The 15,188-nt window shown below is 43.6% G+C and overlaps 1 protein-coding gene across 1 annotated transcript in view; it reads right to left on the reverse strand.

Annotated features, from left to right (window-relative positions):
• Positions 1 to 15,188, reverse strand: part of LOC120033462 (protein unc-80 homolog) — a 99,450-nt gene that overhangs the window by 14,857 nt on the left and 69,405 nt on the right. Inside the window, exons 38-46 of the mRNA XM_038979828.1 lie at positions 14,782 to 14,925; positions 14,395 to 14,495; positions 13,862 to 13,948; positions 13,467 to 13,650; positions 13,221 to 13,315; positions 13,019 to 13,108; positions 12,783 to 12,884; positions 12,126 to 12,306; positions 11,413 to 11,680 (exon numbers count right to left, since the gene is read on the reverse strand). Coding sequence (XP_038835756.1) covers positions 11,413 to 11,680; positions 12,126 to 12,306; positions 12,783 to 12,884; positions 13,019 to 13,108; positions 13,221 to 13,315; positions 13,467 to 13,650; positions 13,862 to 13,948; positions 14,395 to 14,495; positions 14,782 to 14,925 — 1,252 coding nt within the window. The remainder of the gene's footprint in view (positions 1 to 11,412; positions 11,681 to 12,125; positions 12,307 to 12,782; positions 12,885 to 13,018; positions 13,109 to 13,220; positions 13,316 to 13,466; positions 13,651 to 13,861; positions 13,949 to 14,394; positions 14,496 to 14,781; positions 14,926 to 15,188) is intronic.

A 15,188-nucleotide genomic window follows, 5' to 3' on the forward strand; every position in this document is an offset into this window, starting at 1 on the left:
TAGACTACAACACATTACAGAGGGTTACTCTCATAGTCAGCATAGGACTACAACACATTACAGTGGGTTACTCTCATAGTCAGACCATAGGACTACAACACATTACAGTGGGTTACTTCTATCGTCAGCATAGGACTACAACACATTTACAGTGGGTTTACCTCTCATAGTCAGCATAGGACTACAACACATTACAGTGGGTTACTCTCATAGTCAGCATAGGACTACAACACATTACAGTGGGTTACTCTCATAGTCAGCATAGGACTACAACACATTACAGTGGGTTACTCTCATAGTCAGCATAGGACTACAAACACATTACAGAGGGTTACTCTCATAGTCAGCCATAGGACTACAACACATTACAGTGGGTTACTCTCATAGTCAGCATAGGACTACAACACATTACAGTGGGTTACTCTCATAGTCAGCATAGGACTACAACACATTACAGTGGGTTACTCTCATAGTCAGCATAGGACTACAACACATTACAGTGGGTTACTCTCATAGTCAGCATAGGACTACAACACATTACAGTGGGTTACTCTCATAGTCAGCATAGGACTACAACACATTACAGTGGGTTACTCTCATAGTCAGCATAGGACTACAACACATTACAGTGGGTTGCTCTCATAGTCAGCATAGGACTACAACACATTACAGTGGGTTACTCTCATAGTCACCATAGGACTACAACACATTACAGTGGGTTACTCTCATAGTCAGCATAGGACTACAACACATTACAGTGGGTTACTCTCATAGTCAGCATAGGACTACAACACATTACAGTGGGTTACTCTCATAGTCAGCATAGGACTACAACACATTACAGTGGGTTACTCTCATAGTCAGCATAGGACTACAACACATTACAGTGGGTTACTCTCATAGTCAGCATAGGACTACAACACATTACAGTGGGTTACTCTCATAGTCAGCATAGGACTACAACACATTACAGTGGGTTACTCTCATAGTCAGCATAGGACTACAACACATTACAGTGGGTTACTCTCATAGTCAGCATAGGACTACAACACATTACAGTGGGTTACTCTCATAGTCAGCATAGGACTACAACACATTACAGTGGGTTACTCTCATAGTCAGCATAGGACTACAACACATTACAGTGGGTTACTCTCATAGTCAGCATAGGACTACAACACATTACAGTGGGTTACTCTCATAGTCAGCATAGGACTACAACACATTACAGTGGGTTACTCTCATAGTCAGCATAGGACTACAACACATTACAGTGGGTTACTCTCATAGTCACATAGGACTACAACACATTACAGTGGGTTACTCTCATAGTCAGCATAGGACTACAACACATTACAGTGGGTTACTCTCATAGTCACCATAGGACTACAACACATTACAGTGGGTTACTCTCATAGTCAGCATAGGACTACAACACATTACAGTGGGTTACTCTCATAGTCAGCATAGGACTACAACACATTACAGTGGGTTACTCTCATAGTCAGCATAGGACTACAACACATTACAGTGGGTTACTCTCATAGTCAGCATAGGACTACAACACATTACAGTGGGTTACTCTCATAGTCAGCATAGGACTACAACACATTACAGTGGGTTACTCTCATAGTCACCATAGGACTACAACACATTACAGTGGGTTACTCTCATAGTCACCATAGGACTACAACACATTACAGTGGGTTACTCTCATAGTCAGCCATAGGACTACAACACATTACAGTGGGTTACTCTCATAGTCAGCATAGGACTACAACACATTACAGTGGGTTACTCTCATAGTCAGCATAGGACTACAACACATTACAGTGGGTTACTCTCATAGTCAGCATAGGACTACAACACATTACAGTGGGTTACTCTCATAGTCAGCATAGGACTACAACACATTACAGTGGGTTACTCTCATAGTCAGCATAGGACTACAACACATTACAGTGGGTTACTCTCATAGTCAGCATAGGACTACAACACATTACAGTGGGTTACTCTCATAGTCAGCATAGGACTACAACACATTACAGTGGGTTACTCTCATAGTCAGCATAGGACTACAACACATTACAGTGGGTTACTCTCATAGTCAGCATAGGACTACAACACATTACAGTGGGTTACTCTCATAGTCAGCATAGGACTACAACACATTACAGTGGGTTACTCTCATAGTCAGCATAGGACTACAACACATTACAGTGGGTTACTCTCATAGTCAGCATAGGACTACAACACATTACAGTGGGTTACTCTCATAGTCAGCATAGGACTACAACACATTACAGTGGGTTACTCTCATAGTCACCATAGGACTACAACACATTACAGTGGGTTACTCTCATAGTCAGCCATAGGACTACAACACATTACAGTGGGTTACTCTCATAGTCAGCATAGGACTACAACACATTACAGTGGGTTACTCTCATAGTCAGCCATAGGACTACAACACATTACAGTGGGTTACTCTCATAGTCAGCATAGGACTACAACACATTACAGTGGGTTACTCTCATAGTCAGCATAGGACTACAACACATTACAGTGGGTTACTCTCATAGTCAGCATAGGACTACAACACATTACAGTGGGTTACTCTCATAGTCAGCATAGGACTACAACACATTACAGTGGGTTACTCTCATAGTCAGCATAGGACTACAACACATTACAGTGGGTTACTCTCATAGTCAGCCATAGGACTACAACACATTACAGTGGGTTACTAGTCAGCATAGGACTACAACACATTACAGTGGGTTACTCTCATAGTCACCATAGGACTACAACACATTACAGTGGGTTACTCTCATAGTCAGCATAGGACTACAACACATTACAGTGGGTTACTCTCATAGTGACCATAGGACTACAACACATTACAGTGGGTTACTCTCATAGTCAGCATAGGACTACAACACATTACAGTGGGTTACTCTCATAGTCAGCATAGGACTACAACACATTACAGTGGGTTACTCTCATAGTCAGCATAGGACTACAACACATTACAGTGGGTTACTCTCATAGTGACCATAGGACTACAACACATTACAGTGGGTTACTCTCATAGTCACTATAGGACTACAACACATTACAGTGGGTTACTCTCATAGTCAGCATAGGACTACAACACATTACAGTGGGTTACTCTCATAGTCAGCATAGGACTACAACACATTACAGTGGGTTACTCTCATAGTCAGCATAGGACTACAACACATTACAGTGGGTTACTCTCATAGTCAGCATAGGACTACAACACATTACAGTGGGTTACTCTCATAGTCACATAGGACTACAACACATTACAGTGGGTTACTCTCATAGTCAGCATAGGACTACAACACATTACAGTGGGTTACTCTCATAGTACCATAGGACTACAACACATTACAGTGGGTTACTCTCATAGTCAGCATAGGACTACAACACATTACAGTGGGTTACTCTCATAGTCAGCATAGGACTACAACACATTACAGTGGGTTACTCTCATAGTCAGCATAGGACTACAACACATTACAGTGGGTTACTCTCATAGTGACCATAGGACTACAACACATTACAGTGGGTTACTCTCATAGTCAGCATAGGACTACAACACATTACAGTGGGTTACTCTCATAGTCAGCATAGGACTACAACACATTACAGTGGGTTACTCTCATAGTCAGCATAGGACTACAACACATTACAGTGGGTTACTCTCATAGTCAGCATAGGACTACAACACATTACAGTGGGTTACTCTCATAGTCAGCATAGGACTACAACACATTACAGTGGGTTACTCTCATAGTGACCATAGGACTACAACACATTACAGTGGGTTACTCTCATAGTCAGCATAGGACTACAACACATTACAGTGGTTACTCTCATAGTCAGCATAGGACTACAACACATTACAGTGGGTTACTCTCATAGTCAGCATAGGACTACAACACATTACAGTGGGTTACTCTCATAGTGACCATAGGACTACAACACATTACAGTGGGTTACTCTCATAGTCAGCATAGGACTACAACACATTACAGTGGGTTACTCTCATAGTCACCATAGGACTACAACACATTACAGTGGGTTACTCTCATAGTCAGCATAGGACTACAACACATTACAGTGGGTTACTCTCATAGTCAGCATAGGACTACAACACATTACAGTGGGTTACTCTCATAGTCAGCATAGGACTACAACACATTACAGTGGGTTACTCTCATAGTCAGCATAGGACTACAACACATTACAGTGGGTTACTCTCATAGTCAGCATAGGACTACAACACATTACAGTGGGTTACTCTCATAGTCAGCATAGGACTACAACACATTACAGTGGGTTACTCTCATAGTCAGCATAGGACTACAACACATTACAGTGGGTTACTCTCATAGTCAGCCATAGGACTACAACACATTACAGTGGGTTACTCTCATAGTCAGCATAGGACTACAACACATTACAGTGGGTTACTCTCATAGTCAGCATAGGACTACAACACATTACAGTGGGTTACTCTCATAGTCAGCATAGGACTACAACACATTACAGTGGGTTACTCTCATAGTCAGCATAGGACTACAACACATTACAGTGGGTTACTCTCATAGTCAGCATAGGACTACAACACATTACAGTGGGTTACTCTCATAGTCAGCATAGGACTACAACACATTACAGTGGGTTACTCTCATAGTCAGCATAGGACTACAACACATTACAGTGGGTTACTCTCATAGTCAGCATAGGACTACAACACATTACAGTGGGTTACTCTCATAGTCAGCATAGGACTACAACACATTACAGTGGGTTACTCTCATAGTCAGCATAGGACTACAACACATTACAGTGGGTTACTCTCATAGTGACCATAGGACTACAACACATTACAGTGGGTTACTCTCATAGTCAGCATAGGACTACAACACATTACAGTGGGTTACTCTCATAGTCAGCATAGGACTACAACACATTACAGTGGGTTACTCTCATAGTCAGCATAGGACTACAACACATTACAGTGGGTTACTCTCATAGTCAGCATAGGACTACAACACATTACAGTGGGTTACTCTCATAGTCAGCATAGGACTACAACACATTACAGTGGGTTACTCTCATAGTCACCATAGGACTACAACACATTACAGTGGGTTACTCTCATAGTCAGCATAGGACTACAACACATTACAGTGGGTTACTCTCATAGTCAGCATAGGACTACAACACATTACAGTGGGTTACTCTCATAGTCAGCATAGGACTACAACACATTACAGTGGGTTACTCTCATAGTCAGCATAGGACTACAACACATTACAGTGGGTTACTCTCATAGTCAGCATAGGACTACAACACATTACAGTGGGTTACTCTCATAGTCAGCATAGGACTACAACACATTACAGTGGGTTACTCTCATAGTCAGCATAGGACTACAACACATTACAGTGGGTTACTCTCATAGTCGGCCATAGGACTACAACACATTACAGTGGGTTACTCTCATAGTCAGCATAGGACTACAACACATTACAGTGGGTTACTCTCATAGTCACATAGGACTACAACACATTACAGTGGGTTACTCTCATAGTCAGCATAGGACTACAACACATTACAGTGGGTTACTCTCATAGTCAGCATAGGACTACAACACATTACAGTGGGTTACTCTCATAGTCAGCATAGGACTACAACACATTACAGTGGGTTACTCTCATAGTCAGCATAGGACTACAACACATTACAGTGGGTTACTCTCATAGTCAGCATAGGACTACAACACATTACAGTGGGTTACTCTCATAGTCAGACATAGGACTACAACACATTACAGTGGGTTACTCTCATAGTCAGCATAGGACTACAACACATTACAGTGGGTTACTCTCATAGTCAGCATAGGACTACAACACATTACAGTGGGTTACTCTCATAGTCAGCATAGGACTACAACACATTTACAGTGGGTTACTCTCATAGTCAGCATAGGACTACAACACATTACAGTGGGTTACTCTCATAGTCAGCCATAGGACTACAACACATTACAGTGGGTTACTCTCATAGTCAGCATAGGACTACAACACATTACAGTGGGTTACTCTCATAGTCAGCATAGGACTACAACACATTACAGTGGGTTACTCTCATAGTCAGCATAGGACTACAACACATTACAGTGGGTTACTCTCATAGTCAGCATAGGACTACAACACATTACAGTGGGTTACTCTCATAGTCAGCATAGGACTACAACACATTACAGTGGGTTACTCTCATAGTCAGCATAGGACTACAACACATTACAGTGGGTTACTCTCATAGTCAGCATAGGACTACAACACATTACAGTGGGTTACTCTCATAGTCAGCATAGGACTACAACACATTACAGTGGGTTACTCTCATAGTCAGCATAGGACTACAACACATTACAGTGGGTTACTCTCATAGTCAGCATAGGACTACAACACATTACAGTGGGTTACTCTCATAGTCAGCATAGGACTACAACACATTACAGTGGGTTACTCTCATAGTCAGCATAGGACTACAACACATTACAGTGGGTTACTCTCATAGTCACCATAGGACTACAACACATTACAGTGGGTTACTCTCATAGTCAGCATAGGACTACAACACATTACAGTGGGTTACTCTCATAGTCAGCATAGGACTACAACACATTACAGTGGGTTACTCTCATAGTCAGCATAGGACTACAACACATTACAGTGGGTTACTCTCATAGTCAGCATAGGACTACAACACATTACAGTGGGTTACTCTCATAGTCAGCATAGGACTACAACACATTACAGTGGGTTACTCTCATAGTCAGCATAGGACTACAACACATTACAGTGGGTTACTCTCATAGTCAGCATAGGACTACAACACATTACAGTGGGTTACTCTCATAGTCAGCATAGGACTACAACACATTACAGTGGGTTACTCTCATAGTCACCATAGGACTACAACACATTACAGTGGGTTACTCTCATAGTCAGCATAGGACTACAACACATTACAGTGGGTTACTCTCATAGTCAGCATAGGACTACAACACATTACAGTGGGTTACTCTCATAGTCAGCATAGGACTACAACACATTACAGTGGGTTACTCTCATAGTCAGCATAGGACTACAACACATTACAGTGGGTTACTCTCATAGTCAGCATAGGACTACAACACATTACAGTGGGTTACTCTCATAGTGACCATAGGACTACAACACATTACAGTGGGTTACTCTCATAGTCAGCATAGGACTACAACACATTACAGTGGGTTACTCTCATAGTCAGCATAGGACTACAACACATTACAGTGGGTTACTCTCATAGTCAGCATAGGACTACAACACATTACAGTGGGTTACTCTCATAGTCAGCATAGGACTACAACACATTACAGTGGGTTACTCTCATAGTCAGCATAGGACTACAACACATTACAGTGGGTTACTCTCATAGTCAGCATAGGACTACAACACATTACAGTGGGTTACTCTCATAGTCAGCATAGGACTACAACACATTACAGTGGGTTACTCTCATAGTCACATAGGACTACAACACATTACCGTGGGTTACTCTCATAGTCAGCATAGCTACAACACATTACAGTGGGTTACTCTCATAGTCACATAGACTACAACACATTACAGTGGGTTACTCTCATAGTCAGCATAGGACTACAACACATTACAGTGGGTTACTCTCATAGTCACATAGGACTACAACACATTACAGTGGGTTACTCTCATAGTCCACATAGGACTACAACACTTACAGTGGGTTACTCTCATAGTGCCATAGGACTACAACACATTACAGTGGGTTACTCTCATAGTCACATAGGACTACAACACATTACAGTGGGTTACTCTCATAGTGCCATAGGACTACAACACATTACAGTGGGTTACTCTCAGTCAGCATAGGACTACAAACTTACAGTGGGTTACTCTCATAGTCAGCATAGGACTACAACACATTACAGTGGGTTACTCTCATAGTCACATAGGACTACAACACATTACAGTGGGTTACTCTCATAGTGACCATAGGACTACAACACATTACAGTGGGTTACTCTCATAGTCAGCATAGGACTACAACACATTACAGTGGGTTACTCTCATAGTCAGCATAGGACTACAACACATTACAGTGGGTTACTCTCATAGTCAGCATAGGACTACAACACATTACAGTGGGTTACTCTCATAGTCAGCATAGGACTACAACACATTACAGTGGGTTACTCTCATAGTGACCATAGGACTACAACACATTACAGTGGGTTACTCTCATAGTCAGCATAGGACTACAACACATTACAGTGGGTTACTCTCATAGTCAGCATAGGACTACAACACATTACAGTGGGTTACTCTCATAGTCAGCATAGGACTACAACACATTACAGTGGGTTACTCTCATAGTCAGCATAGGACTACAACACATTACAGTGGGTTACTCTCATAGTCACTATAGGACTACAACACATTACAGTGGGTTACTCTCATAGTCACCATAGGACTACAACACATTACAGTGGGTTACTCTCATAGTCAGCATAGGACTACAACACATTACAGTGGGTTACTCTCATAGTCAGCATAGGACTACAACACATTACAGTGGGTTACTCTCATAGTCAGCATAGGACTACAACACATTACAGTGGGTTACTCTCATAGTCAGCATAGGACTACAACACATTACAGTGGGTTACTCTCATAGTGACCATAGGACTACAACACATTACAGTGGGTTACTCTCATAGTCAGCATAGGACTACAACACATTACAGTGGGTTACTCTCATAGTCAGCATAGGACTACAACACATTACAGTGGGTTACTTTCATAGTCACTATAGGACTACAACACATTACAGTGGGTTACTCTCATAGTCACTATAGGACTACAACACATTACAGTGGGTTACTCTCATAGTCAGCATAGGACTACAACACATTACAGTGGGTTACTCTCATAGTCAGCATAGGACTACAACACATTACAGTGGGTTACTCTCATAGTGACCATAGGACTACAACACATTACAGTGGGTTACTCTCATAGTGACCATAGGACTACAACACATTACAGTGGGTTACTCTCATAGTCACTATAGGACTACAACACATTACAGTGGGTTACTCTCATAGTCACTATAGGACTACAACACATTACAGTGGGTTACTCTCATAGTCACTATAGGACTACAACACATTACAGTGGGTTACTCTCATAGTCACCATAGGACTACAACACATTACCGTGGGTTACTCTCATAGTCAGCAGAGGACTACAACACATTGCAGTGGGTTACTCTCATAGTCAGCATAGGACTACAACACATTACAGTGGGTTACTCTCATAGTGACCATAGGACTACAACACATTACAGGGAGTAATCATATGAGCTTGTAAGGAGGCATTGTCATACTGCAACACCATGTTTAGGCCCAATTCAGAATGCATTGTGGGATTTGGGCTGTAATCTCTGTGGCCTCCTAGAGCTGGGTTGAAGCAGCATCTTGGCATCAGCATTTATGTATTTGTATTTTAAATACTTATTTACTGTGTATTTAAGTATTTTCAAATAATGTGGCCGAATCAACTACTTCTATTTGAAGTACTCAAATAATTTGCTATACATACTAAATACTATAGGAGCAAGCCCTATAGGAGCAAGCCCAAATAATGTGGCCGAATCAACTACTTCTATTTGAAGTACTCAAATAATTTGCTATAAATACTAAATACTATAGGAGCAAGCCCATGTAATGCTTTGTAGGTTAAGCAGTAAAACCTTAAAATCAGGTGTAGAAGCCACTGTGCTTCTACACCTGCATTGCTTGCTGTTTGGGGTTTTAGGCTGGGTTTCTGTACAGCACTTTGTGACATCAGCTGATGTAAAGGGCTTTATAAATACATTTGATTGATTGATTACTACCCGGCCTAGTTGAGCCCACGGGAAATCTGGAGGATGTCACAGTGTCCATCAATATCGCTCCAACGGGGGACAGCAAAGACAACACAGAGCAGCCCTTAATGCGGCCGACAGTAGAGCCCTCGCCGCCCAGCTACGCTGCTACAGTGGTTACGGAGCTGCCCTTCATTCCAGTCAGAGCAGGCCATCAGTCACACAAAATAGTGGGAAACAGTAGGCATTTGGATCACTAGGTTTTTCTATGAGAAATTAAATAAACCCACACAAATAAGGTGACAACAACTAATATCAATATTAAACACAAATAAGGTGAAACCACTTAATATCAATATCATCAACATAGTTGTTGTCCTGCCTTTCACACCATGGCAACCATGTGAATGTTTCTCTAATCACACCATGGCAACCATGTGAATGTTTCTCTAATCACACAACTTGTTAGGAGGATTCTGTGGGCCCTTTCAGAGGCCAATGGAGGTACTCAATCAAATGTTACACAGTAGAGTATATCAAAGCTTAGTAAGAAACATGGGCTATTGTATAGGGTTCAATGCAATACATGTTTTCAAATCCTGTGATTTAAATGAGCAATGCCCATTGAGTTGTCAGCAGCACAATTTCCCAGATCAAGACTAAATAAATCCAGCTGCATTTGGGATTGACCTGCACTGCTCTCTGTGTAAGTCTTCTATTATGAAGCACTGAAGAGTTCCATCGTCAACATACTGACCCTGCGTTGCTAGTGGCTATAACCGTCTGTTCCCAGGCTTCAACTCAACTGTAACCTGACCCGGCCTGTGTTTCTGTTAGTCAGCACTATATTATGTAGTGAGACTGACTCACAGAGAGGGGAAAGAGGATGCCTAGTCAGTTGAACAAATGAATGCATTCAACCAATGTGTGTTCTGCATTTGACGCAACCCCTCTGAACCAGAGATGTGCGGGGGGCCGCCCTAATCCACGTCATCGGCGCCTGGGAAGCAGTTGTTGTTGTTGGGGGTTAACTGCCTTGCTCAAGAGCAGAACGGCACAATTTTCCACCTTGCCGGCTCGGGGATGCAAACCAGCGACCTTTCGGTTACTGTTCCAACGCTCTTACCCACAAGGCTACCTGCCGCCCGCCGCCCCTCTCACAATGACGACAGATTGCGAGACACATTCGCGCAGTGGTTGGCATGGTGCCAAGGTTGCATTGAAGTCCAGTTATGTGACTTCTTCCTGTAATGGTTGGGGTTAGGATTTAGGGAGGCTACATTTATCCTAGATCTCTAACCTTTAAGCAGGTGGATGAAGTAGCACCATGAAACTGATCTCAGATCAGTTCCACATTTTCAGCCTCTAATGGAGAACAACAACCTGCTGGACCTGTAAACTGATCCTAGAACTGTACTACCTACCTGCAACATGGTGGGGAGGAGCCACTGGTATCCACTCAGGGAGAACAGGTGGTTGAAGTGGACGGCCGTGTTGATGGCAGTAGCCGTGTACTGCCTGAGGAGGGCGCTGTCCTCGGGGTGCAGCAGCAGGGCGCCGTTGAACACGTTCAGGAAGAGCATGATCTCGTCCCCCCACGGGTACTCACTGGGCATGCCCAGAAACATCTCTTCTAGTAGTTTGATCCACAGGACTTTGTGGAGAGTGTCCAGGCCAAAGAGCTCCTTGCCTGGGGAGAAGATGTCACAATATGGGGCTAACTCACTATGGAAGCCCCTTTGCAATGAAGACTTTTTGAAACATCTAGCGTTCAAACTTCCCAAGTGTTGGTAGACTTTTGTTTTGTGATCTGTGTTGTCTAGTTTGAAGATGCACCCCAGATATACAATGTATTACAGTACTTTACCTTATTACATCTTCATTTTAAAATGCAACTAATCTCCAGGGTTGGGGTCAATTCCATTTCAATTCCAGTCAATTCAAAAAGTAAACCAAATTCCTATTCCAAGTTGTCCTCATTGAAAAGCATTGAAGAGAATTGCAACTGGAATTTCAGTGTACTTCCTGAACTGACCGGAATTAAAATGGAATTGACCCCAACTCTGATCATCTCTCTTTATTGTCTTGTTTGTTCACTCAGGTACCATTGAAGATAGGGTCCACCCCAGTCTTACCCTGTGGCTCGCTGAAGAGAGAGAACTCTCCGTCGATGGCCGTGCGGGGGAAGGAGGGCAGGCGGAGCAGGTCCTCTTGGAGCATGGACACATGGGACTGTTTGTGGATGGCCGGCATGTTCTGGGTCAAGGAGAGGAGGAATAGAACACGGCCCACCTCCTCCAGTTTACGGGAAAACACCTAGGGAGAGAGGGGAGGGGGAGGGAGAGAGGGGGGGGGAGGGAGAGGGAAAGAGGGGAGGGGGAGAGAGGGGAGGGGAGGGAGAGGGAAAGAGGGGAGGGGGAGAGGGGAGGGGAGGGAGAGGGAAAGAGGGGAGGGGGAGAGAGTGGGAGAGAGGGGAGGGGGAGGGAGAGAGGGGAGGGGGGGAGAGGGAGAGGGAGAGGGAGAGAGGGGAGGGGAGGGGAGGGAGAGAGGGGAGGGATGGAGGGAGAGATAGGAGGAGACACAAGTACGCACAAGAGGCACCAGTAAAGATATGGACAGACAAACAGAAGGTCACACTTCTCAAACGGTTAAAGCCACAGTTGGGAGATTTTTTGTCATTTATACTGTGTGTACTCTTTGGTGTAGTGCACAAATTGCAGCGTGTGGCTTTAACTGTGAGTTTTAAACCTGAAACATAACACACTACAAACACACACAATGACCTGCTGTACCTGTTTCTGAATGAGTTCCTGTCCTTTCTCTGGCAGCATGTGGACCAGGTTGAGCTGGGGAGACACAGACCTCCTGAACGGATAGATGTCCCTCACAAAGGTCTACAGTTGAGGAAGACAGTCAGAAAGCACATTATGTAGTCACTGATGGAGAAGACACTCTAATGGTCATTCTAGACATCTACACATAACCTCACAGTTCATAACACCGCTTGGAAATGGATGGGAATTCCAACCTTGGAATAGTGAATGAGGTTCCAGCGCTTGTCCATGAGGAAGTAGTGTGCTGACCGAGACTCGGGGATGTTGAAGAACTCCAAACACTCCTGTCAGGGAAGAGAGAGGACAACGGATTGGGGATGACTTCAGTGTATCACTAAGAAAGATGATTCTGTCAGGATCTGTAGAATGCAGATGAACTCTATGATGAGAAGTTACCTTGAGCAAGGCTTCAAACTGAGTGTCTTCATGTACAGGCAACTGGGTAGGAATGTCACACTCGTTCTGCCCGTGCACTACCAGGGTCTTGGTTCCTGCAAGGACATACATGATTTACTATATTACCCACATGTAACAGTCAACATTATAGTATGGAACACAGTCAAATGACTGGGCTCCCATTGGCATCCAGTGACCTTTACCTGGCAGGGATGACCTTTTGGTAACCTTTAAAATGGCCTTTACCTGGCATGGATGCAGTGACCAGCAGCTTGACCTCACACTGCTCCTTCTTCATGGTCTGTTTGAGGTCCTTGAAGAAGAGCCCCTCCACGTAGCCCACCACCTCCCACAGGAAGGTCAGCGTGGCCGAGATGGCATCCATACCCCACTCACACGGAGTACGCACAAAGTACATAATCAGCCCCACCTAGGGGGAGAGCAGAAGGGAGGGAAAGCGAGAGAGAGAGAGACAGACAGACAGGTGAATGGGGTACAGACAGAGAGAGACAGAGAGACAGGGGGAGAGAGAGAGAGAGAGAGAGAGAGAGAAGTAGAGGGGGAAGAGCGAGATCTTCATTAATCTTGTCATCAGATTGATCAATACTGTCTGATATACATAGACTGATGTCTTGTCTCACCAGGTAGTTGAAGAGGATGTGAGAGGTCTGGGCCGGGAGGTCACCGATGTTCATCAACAGCTTCCTCAGCATGTACATCAGCTCATCCTGATACACATAGAAACATGTGTCAATTCAAAGTCAACAGAAAAACACATAAACAACATGAGGGGTTGTGTTCAGTGGGGGGAAAAAGCAGGTAACATTCCGGTCAACCTTAAACAACCTTAACCCAATACATGAAGAAGGTGATACAAACCGAAACGTCTGTGTACAACTTTTCCCCTGCCTGCTGTAAAAAGCATGAAAAAAAAAACATGAAAAAAGAAAAGTAACTTTTAGAGTTCTGTCTCATAATTTTTTTTGTGTAAGAACCACCTGTCATTTTTTGTATTTAGTATAGAGAAAATGTCTTGAAACGTTTTGAAACAGGGAGGTAGTCTACTAACAACAGATTTGGTCCATAACAACATAGATCGAACAACATACTGGATTCTATTGGTCCTATCATATGAGACTGCAAAGAGTATTTTGATGGACAACGGCTGCTCTACCTGTCGATTGCTAACGGTGAGCTTCTCCAGGAAGTGCCTGAGCACCAGGGCGGGGTCTTCGATCAGACAGTTCCACAGGATCTGCTGGGCCACTGCACTCACTGCAGGATCATGGTAAATGGATCATAAGAAAATGATCATGAGTTTTATCAGGACAGACCGAAACATTGCTTTTCTATTTTATTCAACAGCGTGTATTGTGTTGAAAGGCAATGTGTTGTGTTACAGTGGACTCTAGAGTGGCCTTATGGGTATCTACGGAATGTATCTACAGGTGTCTGATCTCACCCTGTACAGAATGTATTCTATTCTCATCCTCTCCCTCCCTCTCTCCCTCCGTCTCTCTAGTACAGTACATGACAGTTTGTGTTGAGCGACGCCACCCACCTGCCACACCGTCCTCTCGCACCTCCCCGTCCTCCATCAGGTGCACTATGGGTAAGACGGCAGCACAGATGCATGCTGGGAAGACGGCCTGGGGGGGCTGCAGCATGTGATGAGTGGGTGTGTGCTCCGTAGTGTTCTCCTCATCTAGTAGACAAGAACAACCCATGAGTCACTACCACCTTATTCTACTGTAGTTAGGAAGGTGTTCTGCTGTAGTTAGGAAGGTGTTCTGCTGTAGTTAGGAAGGTGTTCTACTGTAGTTAGGAAGGTGTTCTACTGTAGTAAGGAAGGTGTTCTACTGTAGTTAGGAAGGTGTTCTGCTGTAGTTAGGAAGGTGTTCTACTGTAGTTAGGAAGGTGTTCTACTGTAGTTAGGAAGGTGTTCTACTGTAGTTAGGAAGGTGTTCT

Source organism: Salvelinus namaycush, chromosome 40 (assembly GCF_016432855.1).
Source record: "Salvelinus namaycush isolate Seneca chromosome 40, SaNama_1.0, whole genome shotgun sequence".
NCBI classification, from domain to species: Eukaryota; Metazoa; Chordata; class Actinopteri; order Salmoniformes; family Salmonidae; genus Salvelinus; species Salvelinus namaycush.